This window comes from Ammodytes marinus (genome assembly GCF_949987685.1).
Source record: "Ammodytes marinus genome assembly, chromosome: 2".
Taxonomy (NCBI): Eukaryota; Metazoa; Chordata; class Actinopteri; order Uranoscopiformes; family Ammodytidae; genus Ammodytes; species Ammodytes marinus.
The window spans coordinates 30,875,152-30,900,657 of NC_137231.1; the positions used below are offsets into that span (position 1 = coordinate 30,875,152).

Genomic DNA, 25,506 nt, shown 5'->3' on the forward strand with positions numbered 1-25,506 from the left:
TCCATTGTGCAGCTGGTCTAAATATATCTGTTTGTGAATTTGAATACAGCTCTGGAGTTCAAGTTTAGGTTTTAGGTCTTTCTCTTAAGCTCTTTTAGTTCTTTTAAATCTGTCAAAATCACTTCTTGTCTAGTCCAAAATCCAGTGTTAAAACACAGCTTAGTCTCTGTAAACTGGCATGTTACTAGCTACAGTGGACAACAGTGTTAACAAACCCTTTGTTTACAGAGCCTAGGCCATGTATCACACCAGCTTTTATTTCAGCTCACACACAATACATATGGGTAGCGGATCGTGAAGAGATATTCACTTATGTTGACAAAGTGATTTTGACAACAAGCGGTCCCCAGAATCGCTGACTCCACCTTTAATTTCTTAAATATAATTTACAATCTGTTTTTTTTTTCACTTTCTCCCCGCCATCAGAAAACGGTGGACTGCATGACGACTATGTCGGTCCCGTCCACGCTGGTGAAATGCCTGTACCTGTTCTTTGACCTTCCTCACATGGCGGAGGCTCCGGTGGCCCCCCCTCCCCAGCCCCCTCCACCCCCACCACCCCCTCCGGCCTCCCAGGACAAGACCCCCGCACAGGGACACACACAGCAGGAGCTGCCCCTGGCCGACCGCAGGGCCCTGCTACAGAAGGTCTTTGTCCAGGTAAACAAAAGACCAGACAGGTGTTAATGTACATTAAGATCCAAAGCGATTACCGGCACTGGCTCGAGCTAGCAAATATCTTTATGACAGCAGGCGCTGGTGGTGTAAAAACACTACCACTTTCGGTTGAAAGCGATGCTAAAATCAACAAAAAGAGACGATAAGGACATATTTCATGATGTAGAAATTTTGAATTTTACTTCACAAAAGCACATTTTGGTAATTTGTCTCACAAAGCTTGTGTGGAGAATCAGTACATCAGCAAATTATATGTTGGTTATTCAGTTAGTTCCAGTTACAAACGGCACATGCAACAAGCTACGACTTTTGCGAGCAGCTTCATTTTTTTAGCCTTAACTTTGGGCTGTAGTTAATTTCCCGCCGTTTACAATCATTCTTGATTGATTTGTGAGGCACTTTGAGTTGGCTTTTGTGTTACAAAATGTGCTATATGAATAAAGTTGCCTAACCTTGCAGATCCGGGCGATTTTAATTTTAATTTTACCAGTAACAAACTGCACATTAAACAAACTTTTCTTCTTTCTCCATGATACAAGACTTGGGAAGGCCTTTTTGCAAGCGGATAACTTTGGCTGGAGTTAATATCTTGTCCACTCTTTCTAGATCCTTGTGAAGCTGTGTACCTTTGTTTTAGTCTTTGTCCAGGTAAAATATATCAGACAGGCTAAAGAGCTGTACTTAATTCCCCGTCTTCTCCCCTCTCTCTCAGATCCTGGTGAAGCTGTGCACCTTTGTGTCCCCGGCGGAGGAGCTGGCGCAGAAGGACGACCTGCAGCTTCTGTTCAGCGCCATCACGTCGTGGTGTCCGCCTCACAACCTGCCCTGGAGACGCAGCGCAGGGGACGTGCTCACCACCATCTCCAGACACGGCCTCAGCGTCAACGTGGTCAAATACATCCACGGTCAGTACATATGAACTGTTTAAATGTGGTCAAATACATCCACGGTAAATATACATGTGTGTGTGGGACGTAGAGTTGCAAAGGGGTGGAAAGTTTGCGCTACATTTCCGGAAAACTTTCCACGAGAACTTTCGCTCTGGAATTTTGGGGATATTCAAATTTGGTAATTATATGAATTAATGAAATGGCGGTAATTTAAAATATATATTTTCTTAATATCCAAACATAAATGTAAACATATGAACATTATGTTTAGTCATAGGCAGACAGACATCCATGCAAAATAATAACATTAAAAAACATTACATTTGAACAGATGTATTTGTAAGTAGAACTTTATCAAGTTTTTTTTATTTTTATTTTATAAGTTTTGATTATTTTATGAACAATCAATAATTTCACTGAAAAACTAAAAAGATTAATGTTGAGTAAAACATTACTCATCTGTCTGACCCCATCCATTCAATAAATTAAGTAAATTCCCGGAAATTTGCAACCCTAGTGGGACGTCTGGAGTCATGTGTGGGTGTATTAGTTATTTATGCACAGTATCAACATGCATCATGGATGGTTTAAATGTGGTTGTGTGTTGGTCAGACCTGGTTGCATTTTGTTTAATATGTTATAATACCACCTAACCTAAATTAGGTTCCATTCAATCCAATCCATTCATCCAAATGTCGGGAGTTAATTCGACACACAGTTGGCCACATGAAAAAAGGGACATGCTCTGGTATCCACATAGAAGAGTGCAAATAAAGTGAATGATATGTCATGCACCTTAGTGACAAACAATGCATAGATAGTTAGGAAACTGGCAAAGAAAAAACGAAAATGTTGTTTACTGACATTTTTAAAGCATAAAAAAAAAATTCTACAGAATTTACAGTTTTGTTTTGGCAACTTTGTAAACTGTCAGGATTGCACAACTTGCGGTGAGACTTGCAATACTATGATTTATGTGACAGCAATCCTAGTTTAGACAACAAAAAAATATTTCAAGTGTCAAGGCAAAATATATTATGATTCCATTGTTTATGTAAAAAATATACACATAGTTCCTTATTTTCACTACTGACAGGACATTCCTGCACCTCAACGCCAACATGAGCGTATTGCAGAACCAATTTTACCAAAACTCGTATAAAACTAGACACAAATAGGGAAGAAGACAGACTGAAACAAGTCAGACGAGCCGTTCAGAAAAGTCTGCTGGTCATTGTCAACCGAGAGGAAGTTCTGCTGCTGCTCTTTGGATTCCCGTCATCCAACTGCATACACTGATTTCACAAAATCACTTATTGAAGAATGTGCTGGATTTGCGGTTTAGCTAAACAGAATTGAACTTTGGGACTTGTACACAGAGAATTTATGCTATCTCTAGTTTAGTAACAGTATGCAAATATGCTTCAATATGTAAACATGTCTGGCTCTATAAGGGTTTCAAATAATAACACTTTCATTTTGAAATGTTATAGCCTACTTGATAGAAGGATTCATCCGTCAACTATTCCATTTCAAAAACGATTCATCAAAAAGTAGCATGGTTTCACAGAAAGCCGTTTCTGTAAAATAAATGGGGGAAATGTGTGTCGTTTGTAATGTTCCTGGCTGAAACAATGGCACAAAGCTACAGTTCCCTTTACAATCCTGAGGCTAGACCGCCTCCTTTTAATGCAGACGGAACTGTACTAGTCAAAAAGAATCGCATGAAACCCATAAGTAATCTTTAACAGTCAACGTAACGGTCCAACCCTCAAGATGCACATCTCTACAACTTGAACAAGTTTCATGAAAGTAATTTCCAAGTTTTCTTTCACACATCAATTCACATACTTCATAGATACTGTATATAGATGGCTAGATAGATAGATAGATAGATAGATAGATAGATAGATAGATAGATAGATAGATAGATAGATAGATAGATAGAAAGAAAGAAATCCCTTCTTTTCCCCTCTTTTTTTGACACCTTCTGCCCTCCTCTCCTCCGTCCACAGAGAAAGAGTGTCTGGGCACGTGTGTTCAGAACATGCAGCAGTCAGACGACCTGTCCCCTCTGGAGATAGTGGAGATGTTCGCTGGTCTCTCCTGTTTCCTCAAAGACTCCAGTGACGTTTCCCAGACGCTGCTGGACGACTTCAGGATGTGTCAAGGTTACGCCTTCCTCTGTGACCTCATGCTCAGGTACGCTCCTTCAAAATCTCAGTCCTACCACTAATGATATGCTAAACAAGAAGACACTCCATGATGGTTATTGACAACACAAGGAAGCCAAGTCGAGTGAAAGCAAGCGCGTCAGCCAGGTGACTCGAACAATCTCAGTAGCCTATCATCCATTGAGTGTGTTGTATGATATTCTGACGTTTTTGATTTGGTTTGGGCGGGATCACGGTATTGCGATTACAGCTCCCAAATGTGTTAATTTGAAATGTCTGGGTAAACGACAAAATATATTTTTTCGACTGAACACAATCTTTATTTTACAGAGCCTAGGCTGTGTATAAACACTCGTTTATTTCCAGTGCACACACTCAGTTCAGACAGCTAGTGGATCGTGAGGAGATTTTTTTTACTGATTTTGACAACCGACATTCACCAGAATAGCTGACTCCACCTTTAAGTGTGTTGTTTGAACATTGGGCTGTATACCTTGACACCTGATACCGACCCCAGCCTAATTCATACAAGCTTTATTTAGATTTTACTTTAGTATTACCATGTAAAAATCTGGTCATATACATACATATGACATATATTGCATGATGTCCGTCCTGGGAGAGGGATCCCTTACTCTGTCAACTCTCCCTTAGGTTTCTACATTTTTTAATCCCGATAAAGGTTTTTTTTTTACTGGGAGTTTTTTTCTCAGCCGAGCTAAGGGTCTAAGGGCAGGGTGTCATACTGTATGGAATGTAAAGACCCCTCTGAGGCAAATTGTCAATTTGATATTGGGCTATACAAATAAAACTGATTTGATTGATTTTATTTGGCTTCTGTGTCTCTCTCCAGACTGGAACAAGCCAAGGAGGACGAATCAAAAGACGCCCTGAAGGACCTGGTTAACCTGGTCACGTGTCTGACCACATACGGAGTGACGGAGCTGAAACCGGCCGGGCTGACAACCGGAGCCCCATTCCTGCTGCCCGGCTTTGTCCTCCCACAGCCCTCTGGGAAAGGTGGGTCAACGCTAGGTAATCCTTACATTCATCAGCTGCTACTCACTGTTTCTATAACTAGATAGACATGTAGTGCTAGTGGTTGGACAATTCTTGGAAAGACTTGACATTGAAATAATGCTTTGCTACGAAATTAATTAGTTGTAGAAACACAGCAAAAAAAATCAATGATATGGTCATTTGAAGTGATCTGCCATTTTGTCAGCGTCTATTACTTATTCAAGTCCAGTACTCTTTTGTCTCCTACATAATGACAGGAAACTATTATTTTATCCCATGTCGATTGCAGCCAATTTATTCTTATTTCATTAAGATTCTCGATTACAAGATCTATCCGACTGAGCCAAGTGAAAAGTCCTAATTAAATGTAATAGCACCAAACCACAAACAATTAATAAGCAGAATTACACATTACTTTTTTTTTTTTTTTTTACGAGATATGTTGACAAAGACACAAATATAGTATAGCCAACCTTGTGGTACATTGACATTGTTTGAAGCCATTTACAGATGTAACAGCTAGGGTGAAAGTGTATTACGCTGATGCTGAAGTGCCTCTCCTTGTAAAAAATGATCCTCCACTGTCATCATCCAAAGAAGGGCCCAGGGACAGTTTATCTGTGACCGTAAAAGCCTTTCCTCCATCCAGGATACAACCCAGTGATTTCTCTGATCACAAAAAAAAAATCTCCTCTTAAATCTCCACGGTCCCATCAACCTCGGTTTACCCCCGAAGCCTTTAAAACAAGAGGGGGAATTACTTTGTGGAAAAGTCTTCTGTCATGTATGTGGCGGCCGTATCTCCCCGGCAAGATCTTAATCCCTGAAATGACTTTGATGCTTGGCTGATCCCAGTAAGCTTAACCTGCTGACAGAGAGACAGACAGACAGACAGACAGACACACAGAGCGAGAGACACACATACACACACATACACACAGACAGAGACAGAGAGAGAGAGAGAGAGACACACACACACACACACACACACACACACACACACACACACACACACACACACACACACACACACACACACACACACACACACACACACACACACACACACACACACACACACACACACACACACACACACACACACACACACACACACACACACACACACACACACACACACACACACACACACACACACACACACACACCATGGCAACTCTGCTGCCGTCTGCCTGCCTGTCACAGTGCTGTAGATGAATGCCCCGAGCCTCCTGCATACTAATGGGCTCTTTGCAGTCCAGGGACGGAGCTGCTTTAGTGCTTCACACAACTGTCTTCTGAAGCATGTTTACTTCTGCTGCCTAAGAACCTGTCCCCATTGACCTTCCGTTTCCTGTGTGTGTGTGTGTGTGTGTGTGTGTGTGTGTGTGTGTGTGTGTGTGTGTGTGTGTGTGTGTGTGTGTGTGTGTGTGTGTGTGTGTGTGTGTGTGTGTGTGTGTGTGTGTGTGTGTGTGTGTGTGTGTGTGTGTGTGTGTGTGTGTGTGTGTGTGTGTGTGTGTGTGTGTGTGTGTGTGTGTGTCTTTCTGGCTCCTCGCTCTTTCGCCTTTCACCATTTAAAGGTGGCGTCAACGATCCTGGAGAATGCTTGTTGTCAAAATCTTTTTTTTTTATCAAATTCAGTGAACAGTCCAGTGTTAACACACAGCCCAGGCTCTGTAACCAGGCATGTTAACAATGGGTATATAAACAAAAGGGGGCCCACCGTAGCAAGCTACGTGCCCGTTTACAGAGCCTATAGGCTGTTTATTAACACTGAATTTTTTTCAGCACACACACAGTACAGGACATGTATATATTCGGAGAGCGAGACATTCCAAGATTTTTCCCAACCATTTTTTTGACAACAAGCAATCTCCAGAATCACTGACTCCACCTTTAATACTTTATTATGAGCAATCATTTACATTTTCGCGATAGCACACCTGATGACATTTTTCCACTTGACATGTTGACATGACACTTCTAGTTGCTGTACAGTGTCATACTTTGGCTTGTCACCTCGACCCAACTGTTGGGTGACAGCTTTCTAACCTCACACACCAGCCGAGCTCCGCCACACACACACACACACACACACACACACACACACACACTCTCAAGCACACAGAGACACACAGACAAGTACACACTTATGTTTACCATTCTAATGACGGCTCCAGCTGTGTGCAAAGTCATTACCAGAAGCCATCGTGGTGTGAGGGTCCGCTTACATGCCTAATTAGCCTGCCACATTTTCAGTGAATGTGTGTGTGTGTGTGTGTGTGTGTGTGTTTTGTTGTGTGGGATGACGCACACTGGTGTCACTTTTCTTGTGCTGAATGTGTGTTCCCACGAGTGAGTCATAGTTTGTGATTCTGTGTTAGCTACTCATCCCCAAAATGGAGGTCATGTTGTGATTGCAGTGTTGTTCAGAGAAAACATCCATCCTTCATGTTCCTGCGCTCTATGCTGTCTCTCTCCTTACAATCCTACTTAAGAATATACAGCTCTGGAAAAAAATTAGGAGAGACCACTCCAAATTTTCAGTGTCTCTTGCTTTGCTCTTTAGAGGCATATGTTGAGTGAAATTAACATTTTGATTTTGTAATATAAACTGCTGACAACATTTCTACCAAATTCACAATAAAAATATTGTCATTTAGAGCATTTTCAATAAGTAATGTAGAGATAAAGATTTAAGAAAAATCCAGACTGGTCTCTTAATTTTTTCCAGGGGCTGTAGCACCAACTACAGTATTTAAATTGATTTGAATTACAAAAACATATTTTTGTTGTTGCAATATTTACCCCCTCAAACACATTGGACTTTTTCCATAAAACTAACTAACGAGTACATTCTGACATCAAATAATATAGGGACAGCCAAGCATTTAACTAAGGAAGGTTATAATAACGCTGGATACAAGTTTTCTTTCGAACTTCAACTTTTTAGAAAATTAAATTACCCCATTAACTCCTGATAGTTTTTACCACAGTACACTTTCCCCTGACTTTGCAGTGCTGCCATATTAAAGCAAATATTTGCCTCATAGCATAATTGCCTAAATCATATTTACTCTACTCTACTTTTACTCTACATCTACTCTACTCTACATCTACTTTTCGTTAGCCTAATAGCATAATTGCCTAAGTTATATTTTAAGGGTTATAAAGTAGATGTAGAATAGGGTAAAAGTAGAGTAGAGTTGAGTAAATATGATTTAGGCAATTATGCTATGAGGCTAACGAAATTAGAGACAACATTGTTCCTGGGTCTTGGGTTTCCTTTAAGCACATACTGGACTATGTGAAGTCAGAAAAGCTGTGAGAAGCTACCTAATTCCCCTACCCATACCAGCACTGCTTTTGAACAGGATTATTTTTCAGTGTCACTCCGGCCGCTGTTACTGCTCTTTAGGTTTCATGGACCTTCGAGGCATTTTGTTCTGGTCTTATGTAACATCAGAAGCGGTGTCAGATGTCTGCTTTCACTTCAGCCAGAGAGCTTTCAAGGCCAATACAATCACTTTCTGCATTGTCATGTGATGGTTTGAGAAATGTTGAACATGAAACATGTTCAATATCTTGCTAATTATGCATATATTTGCTTTATAAAAAATATAATAGTGCAAAAGATGATTATGGAAAGTTTAGTTAGTGAGTGCTTTAGACGTTGAGATTTATTTCTGTATTGGGAAAAAAAAACTACTGTTGAGATAATGGCCATTAAAGAAGGTTGTATTGGAAACATACACAGATGCAAACAGACAATTTATAGTAAGAACACTAATAAACACTATATAGTACACGTCGGACATTTTATTTTATACTAGTGAGGAAGACATGTTATGGAAGCAAAATTGCAAAATTTCCTGAGTTTTTCCTGCTGTATCTCGCCTTAACCTTATGATAAGTGCAGTCTCAGTATAATAGTCATTGTCATACTAATGAATACTTTCCTTTTCCCATGTCTCTAGGCCACACAGTGCGTAACATCCAGGCCTTCTCTGTGCTTCAGAACGCCTTCCTGAAGGCCAAAACCAGCCGCCTGGCCTGCATGCTACTGGACGCGATCGGGAACATCTACCTGGCCGAACCCGCCAACTACTTCATCCTGGAGTCTCAACACACACTCTCTCAGTTTTCTGACCGTGTGGCCAAAGTCCCCGAGGCCCAAACCAAGTACTTTGAGCTCCTGGAGTTTGTAGTTTTTAGTTTAAACTACGTCCCCTGCAAGGAACTGTTTAGTGTGAGTGTTTTGCTCAAATCGAGCACGTCACACGCGTGTAGCATCGTAGCGGTGCGCACGCTGCTGAAGCTAACCCGACATGATGCGGTGTTTAGCGACGTGCTGAGGGAGGTGGGACTGCTGGAGGTGCTGGTTAACCTCCTGCACAAGTACGCTGCCTTGCTCAAGGACCCGGCCACGCAGCAACCACACAATAATGACCAAGGTGAGGGGCTTTATTTGATAATATTTTTTTTATCTATTTGTGATAGTGAAAATGAGCAGAGTCGACAAGGCTGTATAATTTATCAGACCTTGATTTTATTTGTAAGAACTTTTTTCAGTGGCCTAGCAGCTGTCCAATGGGAATTTCGAATTAATAGATCTAAAGTAAAATGTGAATATATACTAAACACAAAATATAGTAAAATGGAACTTCTTGATGTATTTTCTTGTTGGATCAAAAAGTGATCCTAATCATTCTGCACTCAGGTTGGACTTATTTCAGTAGTAGTAGCAGCGCTGCCTGAGTTTTAATCTTATCTGTCAATGCAAAAATCCAAATTGCGTAACGTCCAACACCTAAAGAAAACAGTCTGTTTGACTTGTGGTTACATCCATTTAGCCTGTAGATAATGAACCTGTCGATCTGGCCTGACCTGAAATGCACCGAGCTGAATCAAGGAACAGAATAGGATTAGTTTATTAGGAAGGATTAAACCCTTGAGACCAATCATCACACTTTTGAGGGGGTCATTAACATAAATATACAGAAAGTAAGTACAGAACACAAAATAAACACACAAACACACACACACACACACACACACGCGCACACACACACACACACACACACACACACACACACACACACACACACACAGAAAGCTCTCCCAAGCCTTACTACTCTGACCCCCGAAACTACCGTAATAGGACCTGAAAGTTACTTTCTAATTTCTTCAAATATACTGTAAAAAAAATTCAATTGTTTAGCGCATGCCCTTGATTATTCTGATAATGTTATTCACTCACTTTGTGTAATTAATGCAGTCATGATGCCGGCTAATGCCAAAACATTTTTTTCCCATCCATCTTCAGCTGACTGTAAGAACAACACGGTAGCAGAGGAGCAGAAGCAGTTGGCCTGGCTGGTGATGGAGACACTCACTGTGCTGCTACAGGGATCCAACACCACCAACACCAATGCAGGTAAGAGTGTGTGCGTGTGTGTGTGTGTGTGTGTGTGTGTGTGTGTGTGTGTGTGTGTGTGTGTGTGTGTGTGTGTGTGTGTGTGTGTGTGTGTGTGTGTGTGTGTGTGTGTGTGTGTGTGTGTGTGTGTGTGTGTGTGTGTGTGTGTGTGTGAACCCTAACCCTCAAATCAGGATTCATACGTGCCATATACATTTAACTAAGAAATTAAAAATTTACAATTTAAGGGCATGACAATTTACAGACTCGGTATAAATATTTAATGCCAAAAAGCACTATAAAAGTGTCCCTACTTGTCACTTTTATACTTTTTTTATTGAATTTTTTTATACATGACACTTTTTAAATCTGCAAGAGTCACTTTAAACCACAGCAGCCCAAAGATAAACGTCCTCATAGCGCATTTCTATATAGATGTTGTGCCATGTCATAAGTATGGGACTGATTCGATGTTTTGAATGCTGATGGTGTGGTGGCCATTTTGTTCACATTTAGATAACAGGGTGTGGCTTTAATCATTCCATTAGATCAAAGGAATTAACCATAGAATGTTGGCAAAAAAAACCGGAATGGAACTCTAGGAGGTAGAATGATGTCACAGATGATGATGTCAGTAATATATCGCATGATGTCACACAGACATCAAAGGCATTTAGAATGTTTACTGTTGCAAGAACTTACCAAGGACTCAGTCACTTCAGAACCGACAGGACCTGAGACAAGCACATTGTCCCAGAGACCTCAAGTGCCGAACACACTTTAGAACTTTAACTTTAAAACTCAAAACAACGATGGAAGAGAAGAACAATTCAACGGAGGAGACATCCCCATCAGGTGCCATGAGCTGGGCCCTGATGGTGGAACAGGAGATGGGACCTCCCGAAGACAATTGGAAACAACTGTGCTACCAAGGCCTACTGCAAGAAGGCAGCAGTGGCAGCAACAGTAAAGAGGACCAGGTGATTCCCAGCCAGCCAGAATGCAAGACCCCCGTGCAAGAGGTGGGGCAGTCTGGGGACATCCACCAGCAGATTGTGGATGTCCAAAATCTGGAAGAGGTTGCCTACCAACATGCGCAGGCTGTGGACATGGAGCGCTCTTTCAAACGCCTTACGAAGCGCCTGCGAAAAACTACCTCAAGACTTCAAGAGGAAATCCAGATGCGGGTGGCGGCCAGGGAAGAGATCTCCATCGAAAGGTCCAACTTAGAGGTGGTTGGGAGAAGGTTGAGGGAGGAGAAGAAGATGAGGCTAGAACTTGAGACGGAGGTCCAAGAGCTCAGAATGGGACTCACAAATATGAGCCTTTCAAAGTCCATCATTGTGCCTCAGGATACTGTGCAGGTGCCTGAGAGCACTGAAACCGCACTGGAGCAACTACAGCAGCTGTTTAAGAATGCGGCAATCAAAGATATGAAGCTGATTCAGGAGCTAAGAGGGGAAAACCAAGCCCTCATGAAAGAGCTGGAGAAGCTTAAGGTCCGTCATAAGAGGACCTTAAGAAAGGTCTTCTACCAACACCTAGACTTAACCATGCTGAATAAGGCTTTGGAGGAAAAGGTGGACAAATTTAAGCTCCAAATGTGTGAGCTCGATATAAAAGCCGCCCCACAGTCCCACATGACAAGAAACTGTGGAGGCATCACAAACGCAGATGCTTCAGAGGACGTCCAGCTGCAGACACAAAGTCCCGAAAACCAAGAGGCGCAAGAGACACTTCAGGGGGGCCCAAAACCACCACAAGTGTCCATCCAAGAGCCTTTGACGGAGGCAGACGCGCCGACACTTAAGGTTGAAAATCCTGAAGCCGATAAATCAAAAATGGAAGCCCTGAAAACCCAAACGCAAAAGGCCTGTAAAGAACCACTAGATAATAGAGTTGAAGACGCAGAAAAAACAGTACAAGTGGAAGAAAAGACACCACAATGTCCTCTTAAACCAACACCAAAAGCCCCTAAGGAAACACAAGGTTCTTTAAAGGAAGACGCCGAAATGCAAGACGCCGATACGTCACCAGTGGAGGACCAGCAAGCACCAGAGGTCGACAATCCGCCTAAAGAGCACAACACACCCGCAGAACAGGCCCTAAAGCCTACTCGGGGCTCCCAAGATTCACTGAAAATGGCCCTAACCCTAACCCTAACCCCTGACCCCCTAACCCTCCACAGGAAACCACAAGGAGAGGCAACACAGGAGGTCAGAGAAGCGCAAGAAAAGCCTTCTCTTTGGAGGCGTTTCAAGAAGGCTATCACGCCTAGAAACCGCCGCAAATATAAGCAGCAGGCGTAGGAATACACAGAAACAGCCTTATAACAACCACAGGCTGTCCATATCAGTCCACAGGGCAGCACACAGCTTCAGTATCTAGTCCTCACATACAGAAGCAAACTGGTTTCTGTCCCTGCGTTCCAAATCACATACTTTTTCTTTTTACTACACTACATACTTAAGTACAGAAGAGTTTTAGGGTTACAGAAGAGAAAAAAAAATCCTTATCTGATTTGTTTTTTCATTATGTCGAAAAATGTCAAGAATAAAGAGGAATACTTCAAAATGCAATTGGAGTTAGTGGGGCATTTATGTATTATCAGCATACTACAATTGACGTGCATGAATTGGGACATCCTAAATCTTTTTTCTGGCATACTAAATAGTAGGGAGGTATGGGTATTGGAACTCAGGGTCAGTCTCAGGACTTTGCATTTTCCACCGTGTCTGCGTGGGTTTACTCCGGGTGCTCCGGTTTCCTCCCACAACAAAAACTCAAAAAAGAAAACAACGATTGGACTTGATTTAAAAAGTGAAACTTCAATAAAATTGAATTAAAAACACTATATATTTCTTCTCAATACTTTTATTTCTGTAAGGCTTAAGAAGAGTTTTCTTTATACGTTTGTTAATTGTGTTTTAGTGTGATATCATAAAACCTCCTTACAAATAAAGTAGCTGCGAGGAACAGTCAAATTTTTCCACTGATGATCAAATCAGGGGCCACCTTCCACAGGTTGTGTCTGTGTGTGTGTGTGTGTGTGTGTGTGTGTGTGTGTGTGTGTGTGTGTGTGTGTGTGTGTGCGTGTTCGTGGCAGGTTGTTTGTGTGTATGTATTTTTACAGCGCTTTGCAAGGAGTGTGTGTGTGTGTGTGTGTGTGTGTGTGTGTGTGTGTGTGTGTGTGTGTGTGTGTGTGTGTGTGTGTGTGTGTGTGTGTGTGTGTGTGTGTGTGTGTGTGTGTGTGTGTGTGTGTGTGTGTGTGTGTGTGTGTGTGTGTGTGTGTGTGCGTGTGTCAGTCCCTCTCAGCTGTAGAAATATGATGAGTCACAAAGGTTGCACACTGACAGTTCAAAGCTCTTTCTCTCTCTCTACGTCCTTGATGATATTTTCTGTTCGCTTTCGTCAGAGAATCACAGCATGATGCTTTCACTAAATTTCCGATTGATGCAACAGGCTCTGGGTTGGAGTTCTTATGAAGTGTTATATTTAGGTTTAGATGAACAAAGAACTTCACCTACGTCACAAACAAACAATTGCTTTGAAAAGATTTTAATCATTTTGTTTTTTTTACCATTGACTTTCCAATATACACATGGTGAAACACAACATATGTAGTCTCAATGACAAAAAAAACTCTTGCCAAAAGAAATCTTGTGATAGTCAACTTACTGCACAGTCAATTGTACAACAGGGGCTAAAACAGCTCACTTATCTCACTCGGTTTCCCTGCAACATAAATCCACTCATCTTACAAACCAGCTAAAGGCTCTAAAACAATGGTGAAAAATGAAATTGATTAAAATAGACTCTATAATGAAACCAGACAGACATCAGTCCTGATTTTACTAACAAGTATCTCACATCTGTTCTTGGACTAAACCATTGAATGGAGGGTTAAGATTTCAGCTGTGCTTTAAATGGGTAACGGATTCTAAAGTTACGGCTGGAGACATGTGCACACGTTTTAAACTTAGCATTGAAACTTAACTTAACCATTGCTGCAGCATAATGCATTGTTCCACTGTTGATCCACATGCTTGTTATGTTCCAAACAACCTGTGATTCACCAATAATTTGACAAATGAATGGCCGAGATGAAAGCAATATATTTATCATGTAAATGCTAATTTAAGAAACAAGCATTCTCTGCTTTTCTCTTGTTTTATATTATTGTAAATCAAAAAATATTTGGGTTTTGAACATACAGCTCTGGAAGAAATTAAGAGACCGCTCCAAATGTTCAGTGTCTCTTGTTTTACTCTTTAGAGGCATAAGTTTGAGTAGAATGGACATTTTTGTTTTATAATATAAACTACTGACAACATTTCTACCAAATTCACAATAAAACATTTTGCGATTAAGATCAGTTTCAATAAGTAATGTAGAGATAAAGATTGAAGAAAAATCCAGACTGGTCTCTTAATTTTTTCTGGGGCTGTACATTTTCGCACAGACTAAATTTCTGCCTGTCTGTGTCTGTCTGTCTGCCTGTCTGTGTCTGTCTGTCTGTCTGTCTGTCTGTCTCCTCCAGCTCTGTTCCGGGAGTTTGGCGGCGCGCGTTGCGTTCACAACATCGTGAAGTACCGTCAGTGTCGTGAACACGCCCTGCTCATCATCCAGCAGCTGGTGCTGTCGCCCAGCGGGGACGACGACATGGGGACGCTGCTCGGGCTCATGCACTCTGCGCCCTCCAGCGAACTGCAGCTCAAAACTGATATACTGAGGGTAAGGGGATAATACACACACACACACACACACACACACACATGCGCTCAAAACTGATATACTGAGGGTAACTACAACACACAACCACACACACGCACACACTGAGGGTAAGGAGGACAATACACACACATGACGCACTCACTCACTCACTCACTCACTCACTCACTCACTCACTCACTCACTCACTCACTCACTCACTCACTCACTCACTCACTCACTCACTCACTCACTCACTCACTCACTCACTCACTCACTCACTCACTCACTCACTCACTCACTCACTCACTCACAGGTAGCAGACCGTGAGGAGATATTCACTGATTTTGACAAAAGTGATTTTAACAACAAAGTTCTTCAGAATCGCTGCACCTTTTAATTTTTGTCTTCGAGACATACATCTTTGATTTTTTGAGAATTTGTCAACTCAAAATGATAAACTCTGGTGTATTTAAGAGAACTTCAAAAAGACGATGATTAGCATTAACAAAACCTTCAGTTTCACTCGCTACATTAAGGCAAGGAAAGCCTGTAATACCAAAAACAAAATCAATATGCATTTGAAGCCCTGCCTACAGTAATTGCTTCAAACCGGGGCCACTAAGTCTAAGGTGCACATAAAGGCATATATATATATACACACACACACACACACACACACACACACACACACACACACACACACACACACACACACACACACACACACACACACACACACACACACACGAAAGGATGGCGGTCTCATTTTCTGAGTCATAATTGCATTTTCCAATTCCACTTGCTTCAGACAAAGTAAATCTCACGCCAGCGAAAGGCTTTGGCTGGATTAACCCGCCGCCATTTTCATCCCATTTTCACTCATCAAGGGATTTCAATTATCACCCGCTAGGAAAACTGCAAAGAATTACCACATAAATCCAGCTTGAGTAAAAATAAATAAAATTTTTTTACTTTAAATTGATAGATACATACAAATATTAATCTCAATATTAAACTGATTAGGCGTGGGAAAGGGCAAATTGAACCGTATAATCTCTCAGGAGGCCACAGTCAAAAACTCTGGTATGTTGCTACTAATCTTCAAGGCTGGTAGAGTTAACACACAAACCTAAGTATTACTAGCACATGTTGTAGCTGATACACTGAGGGTTACTACAACACGCACACACGCACGCACGCACACACACACGCACACACACACCCGCACACACACACACACACACACACACACACACACACACACACACACACACACACACACACACACACACACACACACACACACACTGACTGCTGGTAATTTCCCATAGTGGCGAACAGGAAGAGGAAGTCTTTAACATCCTGTGATTGGTTTAAAAAAAATAAAATAAAAATGTGATGATTCTGCAAGTATTCTATTGCGGCAGGAAACAGCTGGGTCACCCCGGGCAACATATAACAGTTTTAACTTCTCTTTTAGTCCGTCTTCCTCCAATGAGATGCGTCATTATGTCTGGGACTATCACAGTGACTTTGCTATTTTCATTTTGGGTTAAATGACCATGATTCCAATAGTAATTCTGGGCAAAATGGATGAAAATTAACTATCAGGCTCTATGGGTATAGGTTTATGTGATGATAATATATATTTAATGATGATGTTTTATGGGAAATTGGTCAAGTGTCTTGAGCATGGGAGTTAATTTTTGAGCTTAGAAATAGTACTCTTAAACAAATTATATTGAGATTAGCTTCACTAGCTTTTTAGACCTCAAACTCAAAATGTATTTTGTCTTAATTGATGGAAGTGTCTTGTTCGAGGCTATTCCACTAGATTAAATACCTTGCTTAACCACTTCCAAAATTACCCACAGTGATCCATACACCCAAACATATTAAAGGAAAGCTACCACAGTATAAAGGAGAAGGCAAATAATTCACTGAAACTTTTATTGATCTCATGGTTTATATCGTCAAATCATGCGACACTATTTTATGGATTAGTATTTTTTTCTTTCTGTTAGTTCTGTTGACAGTTCGTAGGATATTTTGTTTGGAACTCAAAAGACATTTTTTGAAACACGCCCATAATTCCATACAACCACATTTTTATAGTGTTGTCGTTTAGGGTTTCGACCAGAGAATTTCTTGCATGGTTGGAATTTCATCTTAGCAATATTTCATCAGATAATTAATTAGCAGAGAACAACAAAAACAAAGGAAGGGCATGAACATTTCACAGTGAGATTTAGTGAAATAATAAAATGTGATGAATCAAGTGTGTCATAAAAACACTGTCAGGTGCAGTATGTACTTAAAGCTGTACTTATATTTCTAATCATAGTTATTTTAATAATGAACAGTATATACATAACAAATGATGCAATCTTAGTGTTATGGGGCGGGTGCTATACTGATATTCTTCAACTGTTCCTATGTTGTTGTGTTCTTCTTTAATAAGGTACTGATAGTGTTATCTGGTTCATCAGGCAGCATATATACATGTTCCCAAATAATACAACATACAGTATAATTTAATTTTGTCCCGTCCTTCCAACATGTATAATATAAAATAAACTCAATTGTTGACAGGAATTCCCTCTGAAGGCATCATTAAAATTGCTGGGAACTTCCAAGTTGAGCCCTGTTTTCCTTCCCCGTGCGCCTACACCCACGTCACCTGCCTCAGTCAAAAGCTTTCCCATCCCAGACACATCCTCCGCTTTTTCGCTTGCTAATTAAAAAACTTTGCCTGTCACAGCCATTTCTAAGCTCCCGGGCTGTTTTTCTAGGTCCCCAAACTCATATCTAGGCTACAGTTTGATGTAACAGTCTAGGCTACATCATGCAAATGCAAACCATAACACTCGGAGAAATGTAGCGGGGGAAAAAAAAAATATCAGTCATTGCAGTGCGACAGAGTAAAACCCAGAGGGGCTCATAAATATGTCTCGCTACAACATAAGAAGTGAGTTGATGAATACAGATATGACTGAATGAGCTGCAAAAAAACTCAATGGGAGAATAATTGAGCAAAGAAAAATGGAAAAAATAAGTAAGTGAAATAAAGAGTGTGTTAAAAATATGCAGAGAAAGTGAAACAGAAGGCTGTAAGACATATATTTTAATGGTCTGACAAATTATGCAACAACTGATGTACCTGGGGGGGAATCAATGTACAAAAACATTCAAATACTGTTACTTTAAGGGGTAGTACTTCAACCATAAGGAACCGGCGTTCTATCATAAAAAAATCGCTATTATAATATAATGAATTAGGTTTTTCTTTCCTCAGTCTTTCCTCAGTCTTCCCTTATGTTAATCATAACCCTACATCTTACCGTGTGAGATGTCCCACATGCTAAAATGTACTGCGAGACAGTGAGACCATAAAACACTATTTCTGCCTTTTCTCAGGCTAGGATGAAGCGATTTCTAAAATCTTTGCACATTTGTAACTGCAGATATCTTACTGGATTTTAATTATTCTCCTCTTTCTTTCTTCAGGCTCTGTTGGCGGTGTTGCGCGAGAGCCACCGGACGCGCACGGTGTTCCGTAAGGTCGGCGGCTTCGTCTACATCACGTCTCTGCTGGTAGCGATGGAGCGCTCGCTGTGTCAGCCACCGCGTCACGGCTGGGACCGCGTCAACCAGAACCAGGTGTTTGAGCTGCTGCACACCGTCTTCTGCACGCTCACCGCCGCCATGCGCTACGAGCCCGCCAACTCACACTTCTTCCGCACCGAGATCCAGTACGAGAAGCTGGCCGACGCCGTGAGGTAGGAGCTTGATTGCTTTCACACAGAGATAGACACACAGGCCTACTTAAGTTTTTTTTTAATGCATGGGTGATCATTCAAGCATTCCTACATACCGAGGATCTTTAGCACTTGTCTCAAACATATTAAACCATACAATTAAATGATTAAGTTTGGAAAAAGTTATCATTAACAATTGATAAATGGACAACATTTCTTTTTTAGCTATTTGTATCATTTTTACATTTATTTAAAGAGAAAGAAGAAAAGATTTTTTTCCAAAATTCAGTTGTTAAATTTCACCGGAATGAAAGCCCAAAATGTCCAAAGTTCAAAGAAATAAAGACAATTCACTTTCTTGCTTTTAATGGTGTGTGTCGATAGTGATATGTGGTGTAAACCAATCCTTAGCTCTTGTTAAACCACCTCCTTGTCTACCTTCCACCACCAGGCTGCTGGGCTGTTTCTCAGACACTAAGAAGCTGGGAGCCACCAGCGTGTTCCCCTCTAATGCTCAGCCCTTCCAGAGACTGCTGGAGGACGAGGCTGCCCCCGGAGGCTGCGCCGGGGATAGCGTCTGTCCCACGCTCAAACACTGCAGCAAGCTCTTCATTTACCTCTACAAGATGGCCACAGACTCCTTCGACAGGTCAGTGGACTACACACACACACACACACACACACACACACACACACACACACACACACACACACACACACACACACACACACACACACACACACACACACACACACACACACACACACACACACACACACACACACACACACAAGACACACTTTCCAGATCACATACTCTTTCTTTTTTTCTACTCTACATACTACAGCTGAGCGTAAGAAGTAGATGGTTAGCATGCAGTATGCTACAATTGGGAAATACTTTTACTTATATTCATCATAACATCGCACCTTGAACTTGCCTCTTGTTTATATATCCGTCGCATTGCTAGTAGGTTTTGCTCCGAGCCTCCCTCGATGTGACGTCACGTCCGCTGCGCAGTGGATTGTGGGTCAGAATAACCCCAAAAAAGCTGCGGTTGGCTGCTGGGATGCGTTATGTTGTGTTGTGTGTGTGTGTTTTGAATTCAATTGTTGACCTTTGCAGTTTAAGAAACAAACTGCTGAATCATGGAATATACACTTCTTTGTTCCCCTTTTTTTTTCTTGTGTGCATGTGTGCACCATCTGGAGGTCACGATCAAAAGAATATTTTTATTGTAAAACGATGAAACGCATATGGGGCTTTAACCCAGTCCACTTGTGTATAAAACTGAAGTCTCTGGTGACCTTGACACCACTACAGTGCTGCTTGAAAGTATGTGAACCCCTTGAGCATTTTGGAATTTTATTCAGTTTAACCCTTAATCATACATTTTTATGAATACCAATTTCTTCCCTTAAGATCTACCATTACATTGGTCCATTTCATCACTCAATTTGGCCCACCTGATTGTGTTTACCTGCTCGATTTTAGCAATGCAGCTCAGAGTTCACAAACTTCTGCACATACAATAGTTGGCAAATGATTTGTTTGATCTGTTTTAACAATTGATTTCCGGAAAAGAAGAATGTTGAATTGATAAACAAACATCTGTTATTTCATATGAAAAAATACTGGTATTGATAAAAAAATAATTAATAATGGTTAAAATAAATAAAATTCCAAAATGCTCAAGGGGTTCACATACTTTCAAGCAGCACCGTATATGTCTGTGTGTCTAGTGTGTGTAGTTTGTAGCTGGCGTCTTGCATGTGATCCAGCTGTAGCTCTCTGAACCTGTTTCTCCTTTCAGCTTTTCCACTAACCGCTTCTTTCCCTCTTTTTGTCTCTTTGTCTTTTTTCTCTTCCTCTAACCTCTGGTGCTGTCTGCCTGTTCATCTTCCTCGGCCTGGCCCATCTGCGCGGCTGTGTGTGTGTGTGTGTGTGTGTAAATGTGTGTGTGTGTGTGTGTGTGTGTGTGTGTGTAAATGGGTGTGTGTGGGTGTGTTTCTGTGTGTGTGCAAATGGGCGTGTATGTATACCTGTGCAATACTGTGTGTGTTTGTTTTGTTGTGGATATGGGTGTGTTCATAAATGTCTGCACGTGGGTCTATGTTTTTTCCCTCTGTGTGTGTGTGTGTGTATGTGACTTTGTGTGTGTGTATGGGCGTGTGTGTTAATGTGTGTTTGTGTGTGTGTTATCCTCTGTGTGTGACTGTGTGTGTGTGTGTATGTGCGTATGTATGCCCATGTGTGTTTTTGTTTATGTGTGTGTGTGTGTGTGTGTGTGTGTGTGTGTGTGTGACTGTGTGTGTGTATGGGTGTGTTCGTTAATGTGTGTTTGCCCATGTGTGTTTGTGTTTATTTGTGTGTGTGTGTGTGTGTGTGTGTGTGTGTGTGTGTGTTGCCATGCAGTCGTGCGGAGCAGGTGCCTCCCTGCCTGACTCACGAGACCTCTCTGCCCTCGCCGTGGGGCACGCCGGCCCTCGCCAGGAAGAGGTAGCTACTGCGCTCTGCCACTGTCCCTCTCACCTTCCAGCCTTTCTCTGGTTCTTCACACACCTTCACTGAGAGCGCCCACTAGTGGCACAATGATCACACACTCATCTAACTTTTCACGTCAACATTGTAAAGGTGAAGTCAGCAATTCTGGAGATCGCTGGTTTCAAAATCACTCTTTGTCAAAATCAGTGAATATCTCCTCACGATCCGCTACCTGTGTTCTGTGTGCGCGCTGAAATATGGCGTTAATACACAGCCTAGGCTCTGTAAACTAATTTATAAACAAAGAGGGCCATCGTAGCTATCAACATGTCTGCTTACAAAATCTAGGCTGTGTATTGACGACAGATTTTTTTTTTCAGCACAAACACAGTACGGATAGGTAAAAGATTGTGAGGAGATATTCACTGATTTTGACGAAATGTAGTTTGACAACAAGCGTTCTCCAGAATCACTGACTGCACCATTAAGCAAATCATGAAAGCCAGACTCCGCTGCCCTTTGAATTTCATTTACGAAAAAGGAAAAACAGTTTGAACATTTAGAATTTATTGAGCTGTAATAAGGGTCAAGGTTATGTGGAGTCTCCTCTCTGTAGTCTCTCCGTCTGTCTGCCTGGACCAGCTCCAAGCGATGCATATTCATGAGGTGGAACTCATTTAACAATTAAAGATGATAAAGGCTCTCGTCCTTGTGTGTGTGTGTACTTCACTAAAAACTGTAGTATGGAGTGTGTGTGTACATTGGAACAGGGCCTAAATAGTGTACTCAAAACATCTGATATTCTGACTTTAATTAAGTGGGCATAAAACCATGGTTACAAAGAGGTTTGTTGGTTAACTAGCTTTGTGAGCACACCACGAAACAGGAAATACATATCAAATTCTTGGAAAAAATATTTGGATGTCTAGTCTTATTGTGAATTTCACTCCTCAATGAAAGTAAGTATGTAGGATGTTTTCATACGCTTTACTAAGACAAACAGTATAAAGTATATACTATGTTTACATTTAGTATGCTGTAGGGAATTTTGACCCACCAATGCTTGTCTCTCAGTCACTTGCTTATACAAACTCCTCCTACTGCTTTGTTGATTCACTGTTTGAGCTCCTTATGTAGCCACACATCAGCCAACTCACTCCTCTCTCTCTCGTCTTGAAATTCAGCAGAATAATAATTTAGAAGTTAGTCAAGTTACAGTGAAAGTGGCAGGCTGCCATTGTGAACATGAGCAGCCCACTTTAGTCTCCTGCCCTACGTCAGACCCCTCCGGCACTAAATGCTGACTCCAGTGTTTCCACCTCGGCTCCTCTCCTGAGGGGAGATTTGCAGCTTTGTAATTAGCATCGTAGCAGCAGCAGCAGTAAGCGCCTGTGTTGTCTAAAAAGCCCCAAAGATCTCCTGCTCTCTGCTGTTTGCACATGTATTCGACTGACACCTTAAGACGGCTAAGAAGTGTTAAAACAAGGATTACATCGATTTTATGATGTCATTATTTCCTTCCTTATGATAAGAATGTTTCCACTGACCTATGCAATTTAAGAAGTCTTCTGGAATCCAACTATTTAGGCACTTTTCTTTTAATTGAATTTTTTAATTTAATTAAATTTTTTACTATACTTCATACTGAAGCTACCTTCAGTGGCGCTAAAACGGCTTAGTGTTAATACAAGGATCACATTGATTTTATGATGTCATTATTTCCATCCTTGCTATAGTATAAGAATGTGAGCTATGATGATAGGTCTTCTTCTTGAATCTTTATTAAACCACTTTCCTTATTTGTGTGGGTCCTGTAGCAGCCAATCATGTAAAAACCATAATGTTATACATTATTGGCAAAAAGTTATTATTGGTTCAGAAATGTTATAAGGTTATTGCCTTTACAACATATACAATTTTAGGTGATATCACCCACCAAACATTTGTCAATATCTTTCCCTTCCCTCAACAGTTTTAGCGAAAGTTATATTTAAGTTATAGTTAAGTTATGGCTAATTTACCTTTCTAATTTACATGTGCAATAGTTAATGAGTGCTATATATAAAAATAAGATTCTTCTTTCTGCCCCCAGACATGTTTATTTTTTTCCAACAATATGTTTATTGTCATTTTTATTTTTTATTTATTTTTTCCCCAGACATGGTTACTACGGTACCTCCGGCCCCCCCGCCCCAGTCAAAGCAGTGACAGACCTGAAGCTGCACCTGGCTAACTCCTCCCACCCGGCCCCCTCCTCTTCCTCCTCCGACATGGTGGTCATTCACCCCGGGGCCGTGCTCGCCATGCTGGACCTGCTGCCCTCCGTCTGCTCCGACAGCCAGCCAGAGGTGAGGGGAGAGGCACCTACACGCGAACACATGCACACACACTCAGACAGACACACACACACACACACAGCTGCAAGCACGCACGCACCTACGCACCCACACACAGCCGCAAGCACACACCTATAAACGCTCAAACACATACGGACAGACGGACGGACACACACACACAAACATACTTGGACGGACAGACACACACACACACACACAGACACACGCTCACACCTACACACGCACACACTGCCACATACACACACACACACAAGCCTACGCACACATGGGGGCGCCTTTAGCTCAGTTGGTAAGGCGTCCCCCTCCCGGGCCGGGCCCAGCAGCAGACCCGGGTTCGATTCCCACCCGCGGTCGTTCTCTGCATGTCACTCCCCTCTCTGCCCCATTTCACCTCTGTTTCTCTGCACTATCAAATAAAGCATAAAAATGCCCAAAAAATATCTTAAAAAAAAAAAAAAAAAAAAAAAACCTACGCACACATACACACACAGCTGCAAGCATACACTTACACACTCACGCGCACACACACACACACACACACACACGGATGTACACACAGACAGAAAGACACACACATGGACGGACAGACACACACACACACACACACACACACACTCTCACACACACACACACTCACATGTGGGAGTTTCTCAGTGAATCTCAGTCAGTGCTCTATGCAGGGAAGGGAAATGGGCCAACATGCATTTCCTTTTACATTGGGTTTAAGGGGTCATGTGCAGGGCAGGAAGGAGAGTGCAGTGTTTAGAATGTATTCATCATCTACATAGGAGTGGGGCACGCTGCCATGTTGCACCGCCATGTTTTTACAGTAGCACAGAACAGACAAACTTAAAATACTTTCGTGTTTTATAATAATATGATAAATTGATAAAATGCATTAAAAGACTCAAGGTAATTCCTTAAATCAAAATATAAATACTAACCCCCCCCCCCTCCATCCCCTCCTCCCTCCCTAGCATGCCCTGGACCTGCAGCTGGCGGTGGCTAACATCCTGCAGCTGCTGGTGAACAGTGAGAGGAACCAGCAGGTCCTGTGTGAGGCCAGTCTGCACCAGAGGCTCCTGCAGCGCTGCAGCCAGGCGCTGGGCGACGAGGACCATCCACTGCACCCGCCACTGCAGAGGATGTTTGAGAGGTTGGCATCACAGGCTCTGCAGCCCATGGCACTCAGGTATGGGATAGGCTCATATATATTTTTGTAAAGATACTTTTTTTTGGCATTTTTTAAGCTTTATTTGATAGTACAGAGTTCAAATGGGGAGACAGAGAGAGGGGGGGGGGGTGATATGCAGTAAAGGTCGACAGGTGAGATTCAAACCCGCGACCACTGCAATGATGGCCGGAGCAAATATGCAGCCCATGGCACTCAGGTATGCGATAGGCTCATATTCTAACATGTTTTAAGTCGGCTACTGATTAATTCAATTTTAAAAGTACTACTATCCCAGGCCCTGCAGCCCATGACACTCACACTGGTACTGGATTACCTAATATTAAATGATGTCAGCTAATGATTTACTAAATTCAAAAATTAGCATAAAAGTACGATAACAACAACTCCAGTGTGACTGACTAGTACAGAATATTTAGCATTTTAGTTTTTGTAACATGCTAACTTTTTAATGCTACTTGTCGAGCTAATCATAGGGGTTAGTAAAGGTTCGTCTTTCACAGTGACTTTAACTTAATCTGCTGTGACGGGTTCCGGTGTGTGATGGAAGGATGTGAGTGTAGAAATGAGCGACTCTCATTTCTCGCTTGGCTGGTTCAGTGAGCGGGAAGGTTGGAGTTGAGGAATTGGACACACACACACACACACACACACACACACACACACACACACACTCACACACTCACACACACACACACACACACACACACACACACACACACACACACACACTCACACACACACACACACACACACACACACACACACACACACACACACACACACACAGATCTTTTAATATGTAAATTGTGCCTCTTGCTTG

General features: G+C 41.8%; 1 protein-coding gene across 1 annotated transcript in view; it reads left to right on the top strand.

Annotated features, from left to right (window-relative positions):
* The window catches only part of wdfy3 (WD repeat and FYVE domain containing 3), a 96,623-nt gene that overhangs the window by 9,295 nt on the left and 61,822 nt on the right, over nucleotides 1-25,506 (top strand). The window contains exons 4-14 of the mRNA XM_080037983.1: nucleotides 427-660; nucleotides 1,391-1,583; nucleotides 3,584-3,770; nucleotides 4,596-4,762; nucleotides 8,740-9,216; nucleotides 10,089-10,199; nucleotides 14,719-14,912; nucleotides 18,399-18,670; nucleotides 19,101-19,298; nucleotides 23,293-23,482; nucleotides 24,469-24,683. Of these exons, the coding sequence (XP_079894109.1) occupies nucleotides 427-660; nucleotides 1,391-1,583; nucleotides 3,584-3,770; nucleotides 4,596-4,762; nucleotides 8,740-9,216; nucleotides 10,089-10,199; nucleotides 14,719-14,912; nucleotides 18,399-18,670; nucleotides 19,101-19,298; nucleotides 23,293-23,482; nucleotides 24,469-24,683 (2,438 nt within the window). The remainder of the gene's footprint in view (nucleotides 1-426; nucleotides 661-1,390; nucleotides 1,584-3,583; nucleotides 3,771-4,595; nucleotides 4,763-8,739; nucleotides 9,217-10,088; nucleotides 10,200-14,718; nucleotides 14,913-18,398; nucleotides 18,671-19,100; nucleotides 19,299-23,292; nucleotides 23,483-24,468; nucleotides 24,684-25,506) is intronic.